Source organism: Miniopterus schreibersii (genome assembly GCF_964146895.1).
Source record: "Miniopterus schreibersii genome assembly, chromosome: 20".
NCBI classification, from domain to species: domain Eukaryota; kingdom Metazoa; phylum Chordata; class Mammalia; order Chiroptera; family Miniopteridae; genus Miniopterus; species Miniopterus schreibersii.
Genome location: NC_138122.1, coordinates 15,394,423 through 15,410,774, shown reverse-complemented (window position 1 = coordinate 15,410,774; position 16,352 = coordinate 15,394,423). Strand labels below are relative to the sequence as shown.

General features: G+C 48.5%; 2 protein-coding genes and 1 long non-coding RNA gene across 18 annotated transcripts in view; 2 read left to right on the top strand and 1 right to left on the bottom strand.

Moving 5' to 3' along the window:
- Positions 1-2,463, top strand: part of LIMK2 (LIM domain kinase 2) — a 53,943-nt gene extending 51,480 nt beyond the window's left edge. For 6 of the 9 annotated variants that reach the window (XM_081122876.1, XM_081122875.1, XM_081122880.1 and 3 more), the window contains one exon: positions 784-2,462. In XM_081122876.1, the coding sequence (XP_080979002.1) occupies positions 784-928 (145 nt within the window). In that variant the 3' untranslated portion in view covers positions 929-2,462. Of the gene's footprint in view, positions 1-783 lie in introns of all 9 variants that reach the window. The other 3 variants (XM_081122882.1, XM_081122883.1, XM_081122877.1) reach the window with 3 other exon arrangements.
- Positions 2,464-3,630: 1,167 nt separating this feature from the next.
- On the bottom strand, positions 3,631-14,253 carry PIK3IP1 (phosphoinositide-3-kinase interacting protein 1). Its single transcript, XM_081122888.1, has 6 exons — positions 14,053-14,253; positions 13,081-13,197; positions 12,881-13,000; positions 11,770-11,976; positions 11,592-11,670; positions 3,631-5,335 (listed from the first exon to the last, which is right to left on the bottom strand). Exons 1-6 carry the CDS (start codon positions 14,135-14,137, stop codon positions 5,131-5,133), a joined length of 813 nt encoding a protein of 270 aa, XP_080979014.1. The 5' UTR covers positions 14,138-14,253; the 3' UTR covers positions 3,631-5,130.
- Positions 12,778-16,352, top strand: part of LOC308549832 — a 28,101-nt gene continuing 24,526 nt past the window's right edge. For 5 of the 8 annotated variants that reach the window (XR_013997794.1, XR_013997795.1, XR_013997797.1 and 2 more), the window contains exons 1-2: positions 12,780-12,872; positions 13,535-14,461. This is a non-coding gene — a long non-coding RNA (uncharacterized lncRNA). Of the gene's footprint in view, positions 12,873-13,534; positions 14,462-16,352 lie in introns of all 8 variants that reach the window. The other 3 variants (XR_013997799.1, XR_013997796.1, XR_013997798.1) reach the window with 3 other exon arrangements.

Genomic DNA, 16,352 nt, shown 5'->3' with positions numbered 1-16,352 from the left:
TGATGTGGAAACAGTCTGAGGACTGGAAAGGATCTTTAAAAAGGCACTCAGGCCTGGCTCAGCAGTTGAGCATCGAGCTATGATCCAGGAGATCGAGGTTCGATTCCCCGTCAGGGCACATGCCCATGTTGCAGGCTCAATCCCCAGTGGAGGGGTGTGCAGGAGTCAGCCAATCAATGACTCTCATCACTGATGTTTCTCTCTCTCTCCCTCTCCCTTCCTCTCTCTGAAATCAATAAGGATATTAAAAAAACAAAAAACAAAAAAAAACATACACACACACAAAACAACTTAAAATTAATTTTTTTAAAGGCACTGAGGCTCTGGCTAGGTAACACAGTTGGTTAGAGAGTCATCCCGATACGCCAAGGTTGTAGGTTCCATCCCCAGTTAGGGCACATACAGTAGTCAACCAATGAATGTATAAATAAGTGGAACAACAAATCGATGTTTCTCTCTATCTTTCTCTCTCCTCTCCCCCTGCCCCTCTCTCTAAAATCAAAATAAGGCACTTAGTCCAATCCCACCTTTGTTGATTGCATTTTCTCCAAGACATGGGAGGAGCTTTTTTCTCCTGGACTTTCTGTTTCTAAGCTATCCCCTAAAGCCAGTTATCTCTAATCTTTACAGCAATCCTATTTCCCACAGAGGCATAAGGTTAAGGGGCTTGCCCAGTGCCATACAAGCAGGTAGTGGTTAAGCCACAGGCCTGGGTACCTTCCATACCACCCCATGGCCCTACCCATGTTTCACCTCCCTGCAACTCACCCCTTTTCTTTCTAGACCGGCATTCTCAAAACTGGAGGATTCGTTTGAGGCCCTCTCCCTGTACCTTGGGGAGCTGGGCATCCCACTGCCTGCAGAGCTGGAGGAACTGGACCACACTGTGAGCATGGAGTACGGCCTGACCCGAGACTCGCCCCCCTAGCCCTGGCCCAGCCCCCTGCTGTGGGCAGGGCCATCCCAGCTTCCTGTGGATTGGCAGCTTGTTTAGAAGCAGAACAAGCCATCCCCACTACCTCCCCAGCACCAGGGTAATGCATCTCCACAAGTTTTGGGGACTGGTTACTATCTGTAAATCCAACACTTGCCTGAAAACTGTGAAGAACACAAACAAGAAGCCTAGTCCCTGGGCCAGGAGGAATCTGTTACTCATGACCACTCGGGAACTCCCTTGGATTCCGGGCTCTTGCTTACACTAATCAGCATGATCTGGACCCACTGAGCAGAATTCCAGGGTGAACCTACCCCTGGGCTCTGAAGTCTCTGGTCCAGCTGGGGACAGGAGGCCTTCATGCGGTAGTGTGGATGAGAGAAAGACTGGTGGCCAGGCTGCAATCCAAGGATGTGAAATGACAGTGGTGCTACTCTCCTTTCGCTCCATCCCCCACCCTCCTCTGGATGGGGGTCACCGGAAATAGTTTTTGAAGAGTCTCTTAGTTTGTGGTGGCCAGGAGTCAGGGGAAGGGCTGGTTTCGGTTCACCTCCCAGGCCACATCAGTGTGAAGGGGAGTTTCCACCTTGTGTTCTCAAACCGTACTGCTTAGAAACTGTCTGAGAACTTCTGGGTTGGCATCCTTTCTGACTGCAATAAGTCACCCACAGTGCAGGAAGAGGCTCGGGGCTGGGAAGAAAGAGGCCCTGCCCTTTAGAAAGCACATATCCTGGCTGCTGTCACTCATACCCTGGTGGGCCCCTCAGTCAGAAGCCTGAGACATTTTGCCTAGAGCTGGATGGATTCTGGAGGATAATTTGGCTTGTCATAGGCCTAATGTACGAGGCTAGAGGAGTGGGGATCTCCGCAATCTCTTGGCCTTGCAGCAGCCACTGCCCACCCTTCACCGTGCCTGGTCCAGGCACCAACTTGGATGGGAAGAGGTGGTAGCAGAGTCCCAGAGCTTAGATGCTGGGGGAGACAGCTCCCTGAGCTGGGCATCTGGCTTTGACTTCCCCTGTTGGCTAGCCCACCTCACTAGCTCCTGGCTGCAGCCCTCTGAGCCACAGCCAAGGGTGCTAAAAAACCCTGGGGTCAGCAGAAATAGATTTGCCTCCTCCTAAGTGTCTGTGAGTTTGCACCATATTTAACAAATTGGGAATGGGTTTGGGATATTACTGCGATGTGTGGTGGTTGTATTGGGGGTGGGAGGGAGGAGGTGGGTGGGAGTGATTCAGGAGAATGGTTGCTGTTAATACTGTCTTGTTCTGTCTGTTGGGTGATATGTGAAATACCGTTCATAGACCTGATGAGTTGTGGGATTAGATGTCATCTCTGGCTATGTTATATAGACCATACTTATATGTGGAGTGTGCAAGCTTGTGGGGTTGAGCCCTGGGCTCCCAGCAGCAGCAAGGTCAGCATCGTGTGGCTGGTTGTGCCTCAGCTGTCCTCAGCAAGCGTGGGAGTGGGGGGCCCAAGTTGGGCTATTGAGCAGACCAAATAAATTAAGCAGTTAACATAACTGATGATACTAAGAGTAAAAAGTGACTTGGGGCCTGGATCAGGGACATACACATGGAGGGTCTGCTGGCCTGTCTGCCAGGCAGCACAGGGCCTCCCCTGCTCTCTTCTATAGGAATGCTACTGGCCACTTTCAGGTCCAGGTCACGTAATTCCCCACAGCAAGTTCTCATGCTTCCTAATTCTAATCCCCTCTCCTTATGTAGACACCAACCTGCTCCAGAGAACATGCACACCCCACCTGAGGCAGCCCAGTCCTTAAAGCAGGTCTGACTCCCACCTATCAGCTGAGTCATTCCTTTGGGGCCCTACACTCCCACCTTGTAATATACATATACTCCTAAAGCCTGGATATCCTAGAGTCCTCTCCGCATAGCTGTTGTCACCTTCATAAGGGGAAAAAATGACTGCAAGTCATTCCCACCCCTTGTGTTTCTAAGTGCTTGAGAGCAAAAGACCCAGTTCTTGCTTCTGCACATGGGGGATATTGTGGAGGGGTGAGCATTGGGCAGGATGATGCTAGTTGTATCCTGGGCACAGTATAAATCTATATACTCCAAGGTGATTTCTCCCAAAGCTTGAGGAGTCCCAACTTAAGGGTAGAATCTGGACCCTGGAAAAACTGATGCTCTAGTGTACCCCTTGCTGACAGAACTATAGAGAAGTGTCTGGGCATGGGCAGAGATCACCCTGGGTGTTCCTAGAGGCTTAGAACCTATTGCTGAAAGCCCAACAAACACTTCCATTAGTAGCTGCTTCTGGAGCCCTAGGTGTCACCCCCCCACACCCCACACCCCGCAGGGACCTTCCTCAGCCCAGAGCTGTTCCTGGTAGCCCAAGGACTCATCCCTCTCTGCACATCCATCCCTCCTTTGGCTACTACAGCACCACCACCCACTTAACCTGTTTCCAGCCCCAGCCAAGGGTTGCCTGGATGATCATTCTAACTACCTCCACCTCGGAAAGAATGCTGAGGGGGAGAGGATTTGCAGTGACCAATCAATCGCCCACTGAGATGCCTGCACACCCATCTTTCCTGTAGCTTCAACCTGAAAGATTCCTGGTGGTGACTGCAGTTACCAACTATTTGTCTGTTGCCACCTCCCAGTGACAGGGCCAGGGCCATGTGGGTGTTGACAAAGTAACCAAAAGCTTCCCAACAAAAACTTGGTAATGTGCAGTCCTTTTTAAAAAAATTTATTTATGTAAGTCAAATGCAGAGCAATTTCCTGTACTTTATACACAGGTATCAGAATGAGGTATATAAAACATGTACACAGAGAAACGCTTTTATAGAAAAGTAGAAACCATTAATATTCTCTTTAGCATCACTAACACCAAGATCCTAGGCCTAGGTCCCCTCAGAAAACCACCCCCAGGTACAGCCTGCTAAAGAGAATGGGCCCCGCTAACCCCCTTCTCCACATGGGGCAGGGGAAGGAAGCTCTGTGGATAGGGAGCATTGCTAAGGCCTTCAAGTGTGACATCAGGTCTTGGAGGCCCTGCTGAGCCGCTGGCACAGTGCAGCACAGTGCTATGGGGAAATGTACTCTCCTCTTGGCCATGCCAGTAACTTTCTCTCTGACCCTGGGTGTCACTTTTCGCCTCTGGGCCTGTGTGTCCAAAAGACTTGAGGAACCCTAAGGTCCCTTCCAATGGTTTTATGACTGTTTCACAGGTTAGCTCCATTGCCCACACTGGAAGGTGCTGGCCTATAGGCCACAGAGCCATCTCCAAACTCAGGCCACTAAAGGGGCAAGCCCTGAAGCACTTTATTACCTTGCCTCTGAGCTTAGTTTACAGGTTAACCTCTCAGAAGCAGCTCACAAGGCCCCACAGTATAATTCCCATAGGTTAGCTAGCAGTTGTCTTAACCCCACAAAATGAAGAGGTCACTGTCCACCTTGGAGAGACTGACTGGGGCACCCCAGGTCCACCTCAGGTCCTGTGGCCTAAGGCATTTGCGGATCCTTCTCTACTCTCTTCCTAAGTGGAATGTTCAGTGCGATTCTTCCCTTCCTTTCCTTTCCAAACAAGAAGAGTCCCTGGGCTCAGGCCCACTACTATCAAGGCACATCACTGCCAGCAAGCTGGGGCACACCTGGTAAGCCCCAGCCTAGATCCCATTCTCCACCTACAGTTTTGACTCTTGTACAAACTCATTTCCGGTTCTCAGAGGTCAGTAGGGAGTCCATCCCAAATGTTTTTTAAACTAAATATACTTTTTTAATGCTGCCACTTGACCTGCTTGACCTGAACTATGAGTAACAGTATGTGCCACTCAAGCCCACAGAGAACAAATGGAAAGGCGGATACTTAGATAATAAAGCACAGAGGAGCCTGGGGGAGCTCCCTGTCCATCCCTGATTCAATTCTGGAGCACAGGCAATGTTGGAAGCCCTTGTCAGCAGCACTGCTGTGGGGCTGCCACTGTTTCCATCCATGGGCAAAACCCTGTTCCAAGGGCTGGGGAGAGAGCACTGGTAGGACCCTACCTGGTTTCGCCCTCAGTCAACAGTGCCACCTGCTTCTGTCTTAGGATTCACCAAAAACAAAAGGAAAAAAAAGAAGGGGGAGGGTTTTAACCACAACAAAATGCAGATCCTCCCAACTGTAGGAGAGTAGGCCATCCTGCACCAGTGTCAGCATGGGCTCCTGCCCACTGCGGGGGCTCAGGCCCCAGGAGTGCCTGCCTGGGCCATAAGGGGGGCACTGCCCTCCTGAAGGTCAACTGGAGTCTGATTGGTGTGGACCACAACTGTCTTCTCATCCACCATCTCACAGGTGGGGTTGGTGAAAGCAGACAAGGGCAGGGTGATTCGCTGCATCTCCCTCTCACACATTTTCTGGTCATGCTGCTCTTTCAGTTTCTTCCCCCTGGCAAGAAAAGAGGGAAGTGTTCAGGCTGTCCCTCCTTCATGGCTTTGCTCATTACATGGTACCTCTGAGGCCCAGACAGGCAGGAGGTAGCTACAGTAACCGCAAATCAGTGGCTGAGGTACTAGATTTCTATTCTGCCAGACTGCCTTAACAAGAAACTCCTATACCCCTGGTCTCTTTCCTCATCCATTAAAGGGGGGTAATCGTAATATGAACCTCACAGAGCTGCAGTGGAGCTGAACAAAGAATGTAGAGGAACAAGGCTCTTAAAGCAAGATACAGTTTTATTCTTTCAGCCCAGGACTCCAAGAGACCCCATAAAGTCCAGAAAACTGACCTGACCATCCTGTCCCAAGACAGTTGTCTTATCCTAAAGTCCCACAAGGTTTGAGCCCCAGCTGGAAATAGGGACTGTCCCCAACCCATGCAAAAGGCAAAAAGGACCTTGAGGGCTGCTTAGGTAAGTGGGAAATAATGAGACAATAACCATCAGACCCCTTAGTTTTTACATGCCTTTGAATTCTCATAGTGCTTAGTGACCCAATCAGGCCACGGTGTTGCCCCATTTACTCCATGCTAAGGACTTTATGTACATTATCATTTCACTTCATTCTCAGCTGAATCCTAAGAATTAGGTCTTAGCATTCATTTTATAGATGAGGAAATAGCCCAGAGAAGTTAAGGAACTCTCCAACCACATGGTGGGCTCAAACCAAAGTCTGTTGGACTCTTAATACTCAGAGTCACCCCAAATAAATGGTGGGACAGGGACTCAAATCCAATGTTCTGGCTGCATGTGTAGGGCCCTTCCCACTGATGCAGGCCAAAGGGTTTGGCAAGTGCCTAGGACACTGCACAATAAAATCAGTACCCAGGACTCAGGTCAGCATCCTCGGAAGCCAACAACTAGACACATGGGCTCAGCTGTCGGAGGAAATCTTTCTGGAATGAGCCCTTCTTCCCCACAAAGAGGCCCTGCAACTGACAGCTGATGGATGACTAAGTGAAACAATACGGGCCTGCTTCAGACCTCCTGGGGGAGATGGCTGAGATCTGATGGATTACACATCCTTCATGATGTAAGATGCAATGACACAAGTTTCCAGAGACTGGAGAAGAATATTGAGAAAATAACAGGCTGGAAGGGGAGGAGTTTGTACAGGTGCCTCAGAACTGTCTTTAAATCTACCAGTTCTTTTTACTGATGTTCTAGTACCAGCTCAGCCTCAGCTGTGTGACACTTGGCAAAACAGACTCACTGAGCCTTTGTTCCCTCATCTATGAAATAGAGATTTTATCTGCTTCAAAATAAGATCATGAATGTGAAAGCAATTTGAAAATACTGGAACTGCTATCAAAGTCAGAGAAGGTTATTATGATTTGCCCTGTATCTGACTTAACTCACCAAGTAATGCTGTCTTATTCTGGTTTCCCAAGGAAATTCTCCCACTGACCAGCCAAGGCAAGTATTGTTTATGTGACCTCAGCAACTCCCCTCCTCCCTGGGGATTTAATTTCATCATCTATAAAACAAGGAGATGGACTTGAGCTCCCCCAAGGCCCCTAACATTCTGTAAGATCCCTTACATGATATGTGCTCTGATTCCCTAGTTCTCACTGTAAGGTCACAGAAGGCAAATCTGTGAGCTCATCTCCCTGAGTCACTGAGTTTCTGAATGTGCAAGCCTGAGGCTCTTGCCCCATCCTTCTCATTGGCCTCTGTACAGGACACCATCAGCTCCAGCAGCAGAATAACTCCCAAAGCACCCAGAGGTGAAATGGAAGAACATGGGGATAGGGTTGTCTGGACCAAATGCATCCCCAATCGAAGCTGAAGATTCACTTTGCCCTTGAGCACTGCTCAACGGTTACAGCTGCTGTCACATAAAAGGAAACATCTACCTCCATAATAAAACAAAAGGCCAGTTTCATCCATGTAAGAAGGAACTTGAAAGGTCTGGGTTTAATTTTATTAAGGGAGCCCCCAAGCCGGGAGAAGACCAAAAAGCAATTTACAGAAATGTAGTATGCAAGTTTCTTTTGCCTAGGCCTGAATTTCAAAATATAAGGGTCTGGAGGAAGAGAGTACTTCCTGAGTACCTACTAACGTGCCAGAAAATGGCCTTCCCATCATGCAGGATGAGCAGAACTACTTATACACCTACTGTATGCCACAAACTTTATTTACCATCCTTAATTTCCATACCAACTTTGCAAGATAATATCCACATTTTATAGATGAGGAAACTGGGACTGCTTTCCTCAACTACCTTCTCTACCAAACATCTGGCTGCCAGCTGAGCTGTTGATAATGGTCAGGCTGCATCATACACAAGTCTTTAGGGGGTAATAAAAATTAATTTGTGTTAATGGAGAAGAGTAGGGCTGGAAGAACAGCCAAGGAAGGGTAAAGGAAACAGGTGCTGGGATTCATCTGGATTATAGTCTTATCCATTTAGAAGCCTCAAAACATGCCCAACCCCAAGTGCCTCCTGTTAACGGTGCCTATGAATCCTGGAGATGCAGTGGCTGCCCCCACCTCCTTTCAAGATCTGAGAAAGGCCACTAGGCCTGCTACATTGACCATCAGGCAGCTCAGTCCATTATCACTGCTTTCTTTTGGGGGTGAGGGGTAGGGGTGGACAGCCAGGCCGTTGTCTAGGTACCAAGAAAGAACAAAAGGCTTATTCACTGACTTAGCTCCTCTCCTAAGGAGGTGAAGTGGTGTTGACTTACAATTTTTCCCTTGCCTTTTTTTAAATCAGAAAATAAGCACTCCCTCCTGAGCTAGCACAGACACAGAGCTTAGGGCAGGAACAAGGAACTGTAGACTGGCGGTCTGAACCTTGCGGCCTAGACAACCAGGACAAAGACCCACCAGACTAAGCCCTCACCCATCCACACCTCTACCCTTCTTCCCCTGAGAGAAATCCTGGTGCCTGCCTGCCCTGCCCTTCCGAGCCAGGGGAAAGCTCCATCCCATGAGCCTCATGGCCTTTCGGCAGAGTTCAAGGCTTGCAGTAATTCTATCCCTGACTGCTCCAGGGCCAGGTTCGGGAGCTGGGCTGCCCAGAGAGAGCAGATGTGGATGAAGCTTCTGTTTTAACATCCTCTTTGGGGAAGAGACAGGTGGGTGGGTGGAGGCACTGCAGACCTTCAGGCAACACCGGTTTCTTCAAATTATTCCATAACTCTAAGCCACCACTATTTTCCCAGTCAGAAGCTGTGCTGTGCCACCCTGCTGCTCAGGAAAAGTTCCTCGAGGCAGCTAAGTTATTAACACCAACTGTACGCCCAAACTACACTGTGTCATTTCATCCTCACAGGAAACCTATGTCGTATCTATTAGGATTTCTGTTTCAGAGATGGAAAGGCAGATGCAGAGAGGCTAAATCATTTATTCAAGCAAATGGCAGAACTGAGATTTCAACCCAGTAGTGCCTGCAGCCACCAGCAGATGATATTGTCTTTTTAGGAAATATTAGACTGGGGAAAATCATCATAGCTAACCTCCTGCCCCTACACTGTTTTACAGATGTGGAAACTGAAAAATCCAGAGAAGATAAATGACTTGCCCAGTGTCACACCCAGAATTGGTAGCAGTTCCAGAACTAGAGCCTGGTTCTTTTGATTGAAAACCCAGCTATTTTATTTTGAAAGCTTCTATTTTTCCTATTGTTCTTTGCAATTCAGAGCAAATTTGCATGAAGCTACTCGGCCTCTCTGGACTTTTGGGAGATACTGATAATCCTTAGACATACCTTATTAGCTGTGTAGCTTGGACATTGCACTTAACTCCTCTGGGTCTCAGCTCCTCACTGTAAAACCATGTAAAAATGATCCTTCTAATGTGGTCATGAGGCTTTGGCAAAATCATCAGGGAAGAGCATTCAGAATAGCCTTACTTATTAAGAAAGCATGCAATAAATGCTGGCCGCTACTGTAATTGTTTAACCTCACTGGTGTTCTATTTACATTTAATACTTATGATAATCTTGAGGGGTGGGTAAGGAATGGTGTGTGTGAAGGAGGGATATATCCCCATTTCACAGTCAAGAAACTGAGGTGCAGAGTAGCAGAATCTACACTCAACAGCTCTTTCCAGGGCAGTCTGGGAGGAGCTTGCCTTAGCACACATGAGGCTTCCTGTTGTACAGTCTGTACTGAACTCAGAGTACTGAAGAAAAGGGTGGTCTGGTGCTTAGCGACAGGAAATGTGGCACCTTGCCCTAAGTTGACAGGAAGGTAAATTCTGAGAGCTAAGCTCAAAATTAAGAATGTTTAGCCAGCCCAGCTGGGCGTGGCTCAGTGGTTGAGCATGACCTAGGATCCAGGAGATCACAGTTTGATTCCCGGTCAGGGGCACCGGCCTGGGTTGCGGGCTCAATCCCCAGTCGGGGGTGTGCAGGAGGCAGCTGATCAATGACTCACTCATCATTGATGTTTCTCTCTCTCTCTCTCCTTCTCCCTTCCTCTCTCTGAAATCAATAAGGACATATTTTTTAAAAGAAAGAAAAAAAAAGAATGTTTAGCCAGTTCAAGTACCTGCAAGCCTGGAAACTCACAAGATTGGAGGAGTGAGGAAGGAGGGCTAAATTCGGCCAATATGGTTTAGTTCTGACTTTGAATTATAGGCCAGGGCCACCACATCATTTCATCTAACTCTCTGAAATGAACAAGCAGGTGTCCCTTCCACATCAACCACCCCACTGGGTGCAACCACCTTGGACCGGGACTCAGGAGACCTCCTCACGCATGTCAATACTTCCCCTCTCTGTACCTCTGCTTCCTGAATCACAGAAAACCACAGAAAGAAGAGGGCTTGGCTTGGAGGGCATTGGTATAGTACCCACATTTTACAGAAAAGAAAAACAGCTATTGTTTATGATCACTGAGCTAAGCAGTCACATGTTCACATGTCTTAGCAACAGCAATGCTCTGGAGCAGGAAATAAAAACCCAGTCACACAGATAGCTAGTTAGTGGCAGGGCTAAGACTTGGCCTCACCAAATGCTAGGCATGTGAGCTCAGGCAAGGTACATATCCTCTCTTGCCTCAGCTTCCTGATCTGTAAACTGGGGATAATAACAGCATTTGCCTCATAAAAGGAATTATGAGAATTGAGTTAAAGTGTGCAAACTGCTTGAAGCAATGTCTGGCATATGGTAACTGTTCCCTACTGCTGCTATTATTGTTTTTGTTGTTATTATTACCAAATACTTCCCCTTTTCATCTGTAGAACGAGGAGGTTGACTATTTCACCTCTAAGGACACCTGAGATTTACTTAATCCTGGGAGATCCACTGGGGCTCTGGGCTCAGACATGGCCCTCACAACTGCGAAATGTAGGCCACCATTTCACTTCCCTTACAGAAAGACTTTTCAGACCATGGAGAGAAATATTACACTCAGTGCTGGAAGTCAAGTGCCCTAATTTTGCCCAAGAATGGCAAATAATTTTCCCAAAGTCAGCCAGTCCTGTAAAAATGAATGCAACTCTGGCTTATTACCATGCACCTGTCACTGACTTTGATAGCCTTTCCTATATGGTAGCTTAGGGGCCGTCTCAAAATCAGCATTCCTCCTACTGCTGTCCCAGCAACAGGCCATGTCCCTGAGTTTCCCAGGTAGCCTCTTTGGCTTTCTGATATGTGGTGAGGAGCAGTAAACAGGTTCTCTGAGCTCCAACTCAGTTTTTTCCTCCTGTCCTAGAGGAGATGCTTATGGCTCAGGAAATTCAAGCCCCAATGTCAAAAGTAGTGGGTGGGGATCTCTTCTAGTAGCAGAATTTCGCAACCCCCAGAAAAAGTTCCATCTCGGGGTCCCTGCAACAAGTGTCCAGCCTGATTTCTGCAGTGCCCCTCACTTCCACACCAGACACACTGGATTAGACACTGGGGAATTTGGTGTAAAAAAAAAAAGCTGGGTTTGAATCCATGTTCTGCCACTCCCAGGCAGTGTGACCTTGGGTGAGTGACTTCACCTCTCTGACACAGGTTTCCTCATCTCTAAAATGGAGAATAAGAACTCCTACCTCACAAGGTTTTGGGGTGAGGAGTAAAGGCATCAAAAGAAAGGGGGTTTGCCCAAGGTCACCTGGTAAAGACTAGAAACCAAGTTTCCACACCTTGAGCTGGTTTCCCTTTTCAACACCTCACTTTATTTCTGGGTAAGAACGTTACAAAGGAATCTGATTTGACTTTATGTACCCTTCACCCCTCCTCTGAGGGCGCCCAGAAGAGAAGTTACTGACCTCTTGTAGGTATATACCACGATGATGCCGATCCCAATGGTAATGATGATCCCCGTCATGATAATGCCCAGCACATAGCCTGCCGAGGACAGGACACAAGGCCCCATTAGCCATACCCCTGACAACCAGCAAATATTTCTTCATGAATCCCATAAGGACAGGGGTAGAGCAGTCATACCCATGACTCCCGGGTCCTTTTTCTCCTTGGAGTTCGTCCGAACCCGCTGGCTGATTCCAACCACTGGCCGCACAGCCGCTGCCCCGCTTTGGCCGGGCAGGGCATTGGCGGGAGCGAACAACTGCACCTCTTCCCCACTTGGCACTTCAGGCACCTCCACGGTTTCGGTTTCTGTTCTGGAGGTTAGCAGGTCCTGGGAAATAGTCTCTGGAGGCGAAGTGCAAAACAACTCTCATCAGAGAGTTGTCTGAGTGAATTCCACAGCTGAACCTGTCCTTAGCGTTGGGGGAGGTGAGGAGAATCCGCCTTTAGAATGACCCGTACACCCTGAAATCAAACCCTCCACCGTGGGCAAGGCCTGCGAGGGCTGCACCAGAGCTGGGACAAGGCAAATGTGAGGGGAAGGTCCTAAGAAAGGGCCTCTCCTGCTTCCCACGTCTTCATCTGTTCAAACCCTCGCTAATCTTCCAACACGCAGCTCAGCCGCCATCTTCTCTAGGCATCCACCATCACGCCTCCGGGCAGCTCCCATTTATTGAGCCCACGCCTTGTGCCAATCCCCAAGTTACATTTGTACACAGTCCACTTAATCCTAGAAAAGTGTCTTACTGCCTCAGGAGTAACAAGCCTGCGCTCTGGAATCTAAGAAACTTGGATTCAAGTCTGGACTCTGCCATTGCCTCAGGAAGTCGCTTAACTTCTCTGAGGCTCAGATCCCCCCAAACGGCTTCTTCCTGGGGGGTGGGAGGGTAGGGGCTGTGAGCAGAGGATAACACACAGGGGATCCCCCACAAACGTTCAGTAAACGCTGAAGGGATCGCTAAGAGTCGGACCCGGTCGCGGGTCCCTGAGGCTTCCGGCTGCGGAGCTCGCGGCCCAGGAGCCGGGCCTCGCCTCCCCGGGTTGTTTACAAGGCGCTCGCCGAGGACCAGCTCATTCCGAGCTGCGGCGGCGGCCAATGGGCTTTGGGCCCCGCGGCCTGGAGACAGTCCTGGCCAATCGGATGGCACGGGGACGGGCAGGGCCGGCCGGCGCCGTGCGGCCGCACGTGCGCGGCGGCTGTAACGGCCCCTCTCGGACAGCCCTAGGCGCGGGGGTCCCGGGTGGGTACCTGGGCAGCGCAGGTTCTCGCAAGGCCGCTTCTCGGGAGCGCCGGTCTGGCCGCGGACGTAGCACCAGGGCCCGCGCGGGTCCCGGTCCGGGTTGCGGCAGTAGCTGTGGTTGCCGGCGCCTGGGAGAGGAGAGGAGGCGCCATGGGCCGGGGCCGGGACTGCCGCCGCCGCCCGCCCGCCGCCCGGGGCGGACACTCACCCGACTCCGGGGCAGAGGCCAGGCTGCTCTGCGCATCCAGCCAGTTGAGGCAGCTGAGGCCCGGCGCTGGGGAGGGCTGGTCCGCCCGGTACAGGTGGCCGTTGTCCCAGAAGCAGCCTGTGAGGATGAGAGGAGTTCCCCAGACACTGGTTGGCAAGCATGGGATCCCAGGTCTCCTGGGCTGAGAGACCCTGGACCCTGCTGGGCTTCCTGACTCACGGGGAAAACACCGTCGGTGCCTGGACCTAAGCTCTTTTTTTTTTCTTTTTCTTTTTCTTTTTTAAAGCCGGAAATCACTCCATTGCCAAGAGTTGCTGTTCTGGAATTTGTGGTCCCGGGGGAGGAGGGTGCGGGGAAGACCTGGGTGTTTTGGTTCGATGGGCAGCCCGGCCTGAAACTCATCCCTGTGTTGTAATTCCATGTTACATAAATTCTGGTGTTCCCTTCTCCGCAGATGCGGCCACAACTTCCATAGGGAACACTCCCTCCTGAGAGAATGCTACAGAAGCCTTGATTCAGGCAAAAGAGAGTCCCAAACGGAGGGAACCTGCCTCATACGCTGCCTGGATGTAACTCCAGACTCCCACTCCCCTCAGCAGCAGAGCCCTAGGAAGAGGCTGGGGAAGGAGCGCTGTGCTCTGGCCACACCATCTACGTAATGCCTCTGAAAAGAACAGGACTTAGGGAGTAGGGGAGATGAATCCCCAAGCTCCATCCACTCATGAGCCGCAGGCAAGTAAAAGGAAAGTGGCTGCTTGCCTTTGTTCTTAATGGCAAAGATGGAGCTGCAAGCCCCGGACAAGGAAAAGAAGGAGAGAGGAAAAAAAGAAAAGAAAGCTTTCATAGGACAACAGAAACCGGCTAAAAGCTTCCATTCCTGTCATCTTCATGTGTAGCCTGGGCATGCTTGGGAAACAGGGAGCTTTACCCTCTCTGCTTCATTAAGTTGCTGCAGAAAGATTGTAATCTTACCTTCAGATTCATAGGCTTCTGCTAGAAGCATGTTGCTGATGAGGAATGTTTGCAGCCAGGCCAACAGCATCCTCAACACCTTCATCTTGCAGGTGATTGACCGACTGGGGCCCTTTTGGTGGCAGTTGTGCCTCCAGATCTCAGCCCTGCAGTGAGACCTGCCCTTGTTATTCTTTTTTGGTAAACAGCCTCTCTAGAACTGGGAGCTTCTGAGCTAGCTTGCTGCCGGGAGGTGTTTTCAACTGAAAGGCTCCCCCTGGGTCCTAATACCATGCAGGCTACTGACCAAAGAGAGGAACTCAGCCAAGTGAAGAGAGGCAGAGAAATTCAGTTTATACTTAGCAGTGGATCAGTTTGAGACCTGCACCGCCTGCATCTTCAGGGCTTTTCATCTCCTCTTTCCATTTGTGTGAGTACAGAAAGAGTAATTCTGTCGAGAGGCATCATTGGAGGGAGGGAGATCTGGAATTATAGTCACTAAGGCAGAACAACTTAGAGAGGACATGCTAGCTACAACCAAGAGTGACTCAAGACCACAGAGGGGGGCACAAATAACTATTCAGGTGGAAATGACTATACCCCTTCTTGAAAAAGAAAAAAGGCCTATGTGGGTTACATATGAACACTGACTTTTTTTTCTTTTTAACAGTGTATCTTTGCCAGGCTCAGATCAGTCACATTCCTTTGCTTATATTTGGATTTTGGGGTGTCATGTATAGTAGGAATACAGAAGGGGTCTCTTTAGTTGAAAACACATGTTATGCAAATATTGGAGCATTTGCGCAGCTATACTTAATAGTCTGTGCTTTCTACCAGCCCTGAATTCATATAGAGGAAGTTAAATGTTTGCTTTCTTCCCCCTACCCTGTATGAAATCATTTGCAGTGATTTATATCCATCATTAAACAACACATCCATATGACTTAGGCCTTTGGAGTTAGGCAGAAGGGTCCTCTTCCTCTTTGGCTGACAGCTCACGTTCTTAGGCAGCCTCAGTAAACTGAAAGATAGAGCAGAGTGACTGGCCTTGTGACTCAGACAACTCTGAAAATAGAAATGGGAGACTGTTTCCATCTGAGGGCTTACATCTTGCTGGCAGTAATTTAGGGAGGAGAAAAAAAAACTTGACTAAGTTTTGAAAGTTTTATCAAGGAAGAAAACTAATATCTATCCAACTAATCTGAAGTGTATTTGAATTCACACCAGTCATATAGCAAACACAGAAAGGCCAGAGATAAATTTAGTTTACTCAAGATAAGTTTGCTAACAGTGTTTGATTCTTTCAGTCCTTTTAATAAGATATGTTGCTTTGTTTTTGCAATCACTCTTATTTATCTCCTCAAACAAGTTCCCGGTCCTCTGACTCCTGAGTTGGTCCATACTGGCAATCGCACCACAGAGTCAGTTTACTCTCTCTCACACATGTATACATGGACGGGCCAAAATTTTAGAATTTAACAATTCTAACAATATTCAGAGGTCTTTTTTTTAACACTTTTATTAAGTTTACAAATTTTTTGAGAGCCTACTACATGCTAGATTGAATTCTAGATGCTGAGAATATATCTTCGAACAAAATATTTGAAATCTCTGCCCTCATGGAACTGATACTCTAGTTGGGAAAGACAATAAGTATATAAATGTCAGGTGGTCTTAAATGTTGTGGGGGAAAAAAGTGAAACATAGTAAGGGAGAGAGTAACGGTGTGATATTTCACTTGTTAAAGAAATCTTACACTATTTTCAGGAAACCAGTAGGACATTTCTACAGACAAAGGCTGAGGGGAAGGGGTTTCTTTGCACAGTTTTCCTTGCAGATGCTAAATACTCCTTAACCGCTGCAAGAAATATATGATGTGAATTTTGTTTCATTACCTAAAATATATAGGCTTGAGAAAATGACAATGCAGTTTTTAATTTTAGAGTAGCAGGATGTTCTTTTGAATTGATCCCTCATCACCTAATGTATTGCCTTTGTATGCAGTGAGTGCTCAATTAATGTCTGACAAAATGTTCAACCTTAAACTCTGAGGGGCTACTTCTGGATTATACAACTTTTCTCTCTCATTATGTTAAAGATAGGTTGTACACAGGCCAGCACTTGTACCATTTTCAGATTATTTACCATGTCCATGTTGGGGTCCCAGTACTTCTTTTTTTTTTTTTAAAACATATCTTTATTGATTTCAGAGAGAGGAAAGGAGGGGGAGAGAGAGAGATAGAAACATCAATGATGAGAGAGTCACTGATTGGCTGCCTAGCCTGCAACCCAGGCATGTGCCCTGACCGGGAATCGAACCC

Excerpts from the sequence above, each read along its gene's own strand:
- PIK3IP1 (XM_081122888.1), bottom strand. The coding sequence starts at position 14,137 with ATGAAGGTGTTGAGGATGCTGTTGGCCTGGCTGCAAACATTCCTCATC. Across the intron at positions 13,001-13,080 it reads GGCCTCTGCCCCGGAGTCGG|GCGCCGGCAACCACAGCTAC; the intron begins GTGAGTGTCCGC and ends CTCCTCTCCCAG. Across the intron at positions 11,977-12,880 it reads CGAGAACCTGCGCTGCCCAG|AGACTATTTCCCAGGACCTG; the intron begins GTACCCACCCGG and ends CTTCGCCTCCAG.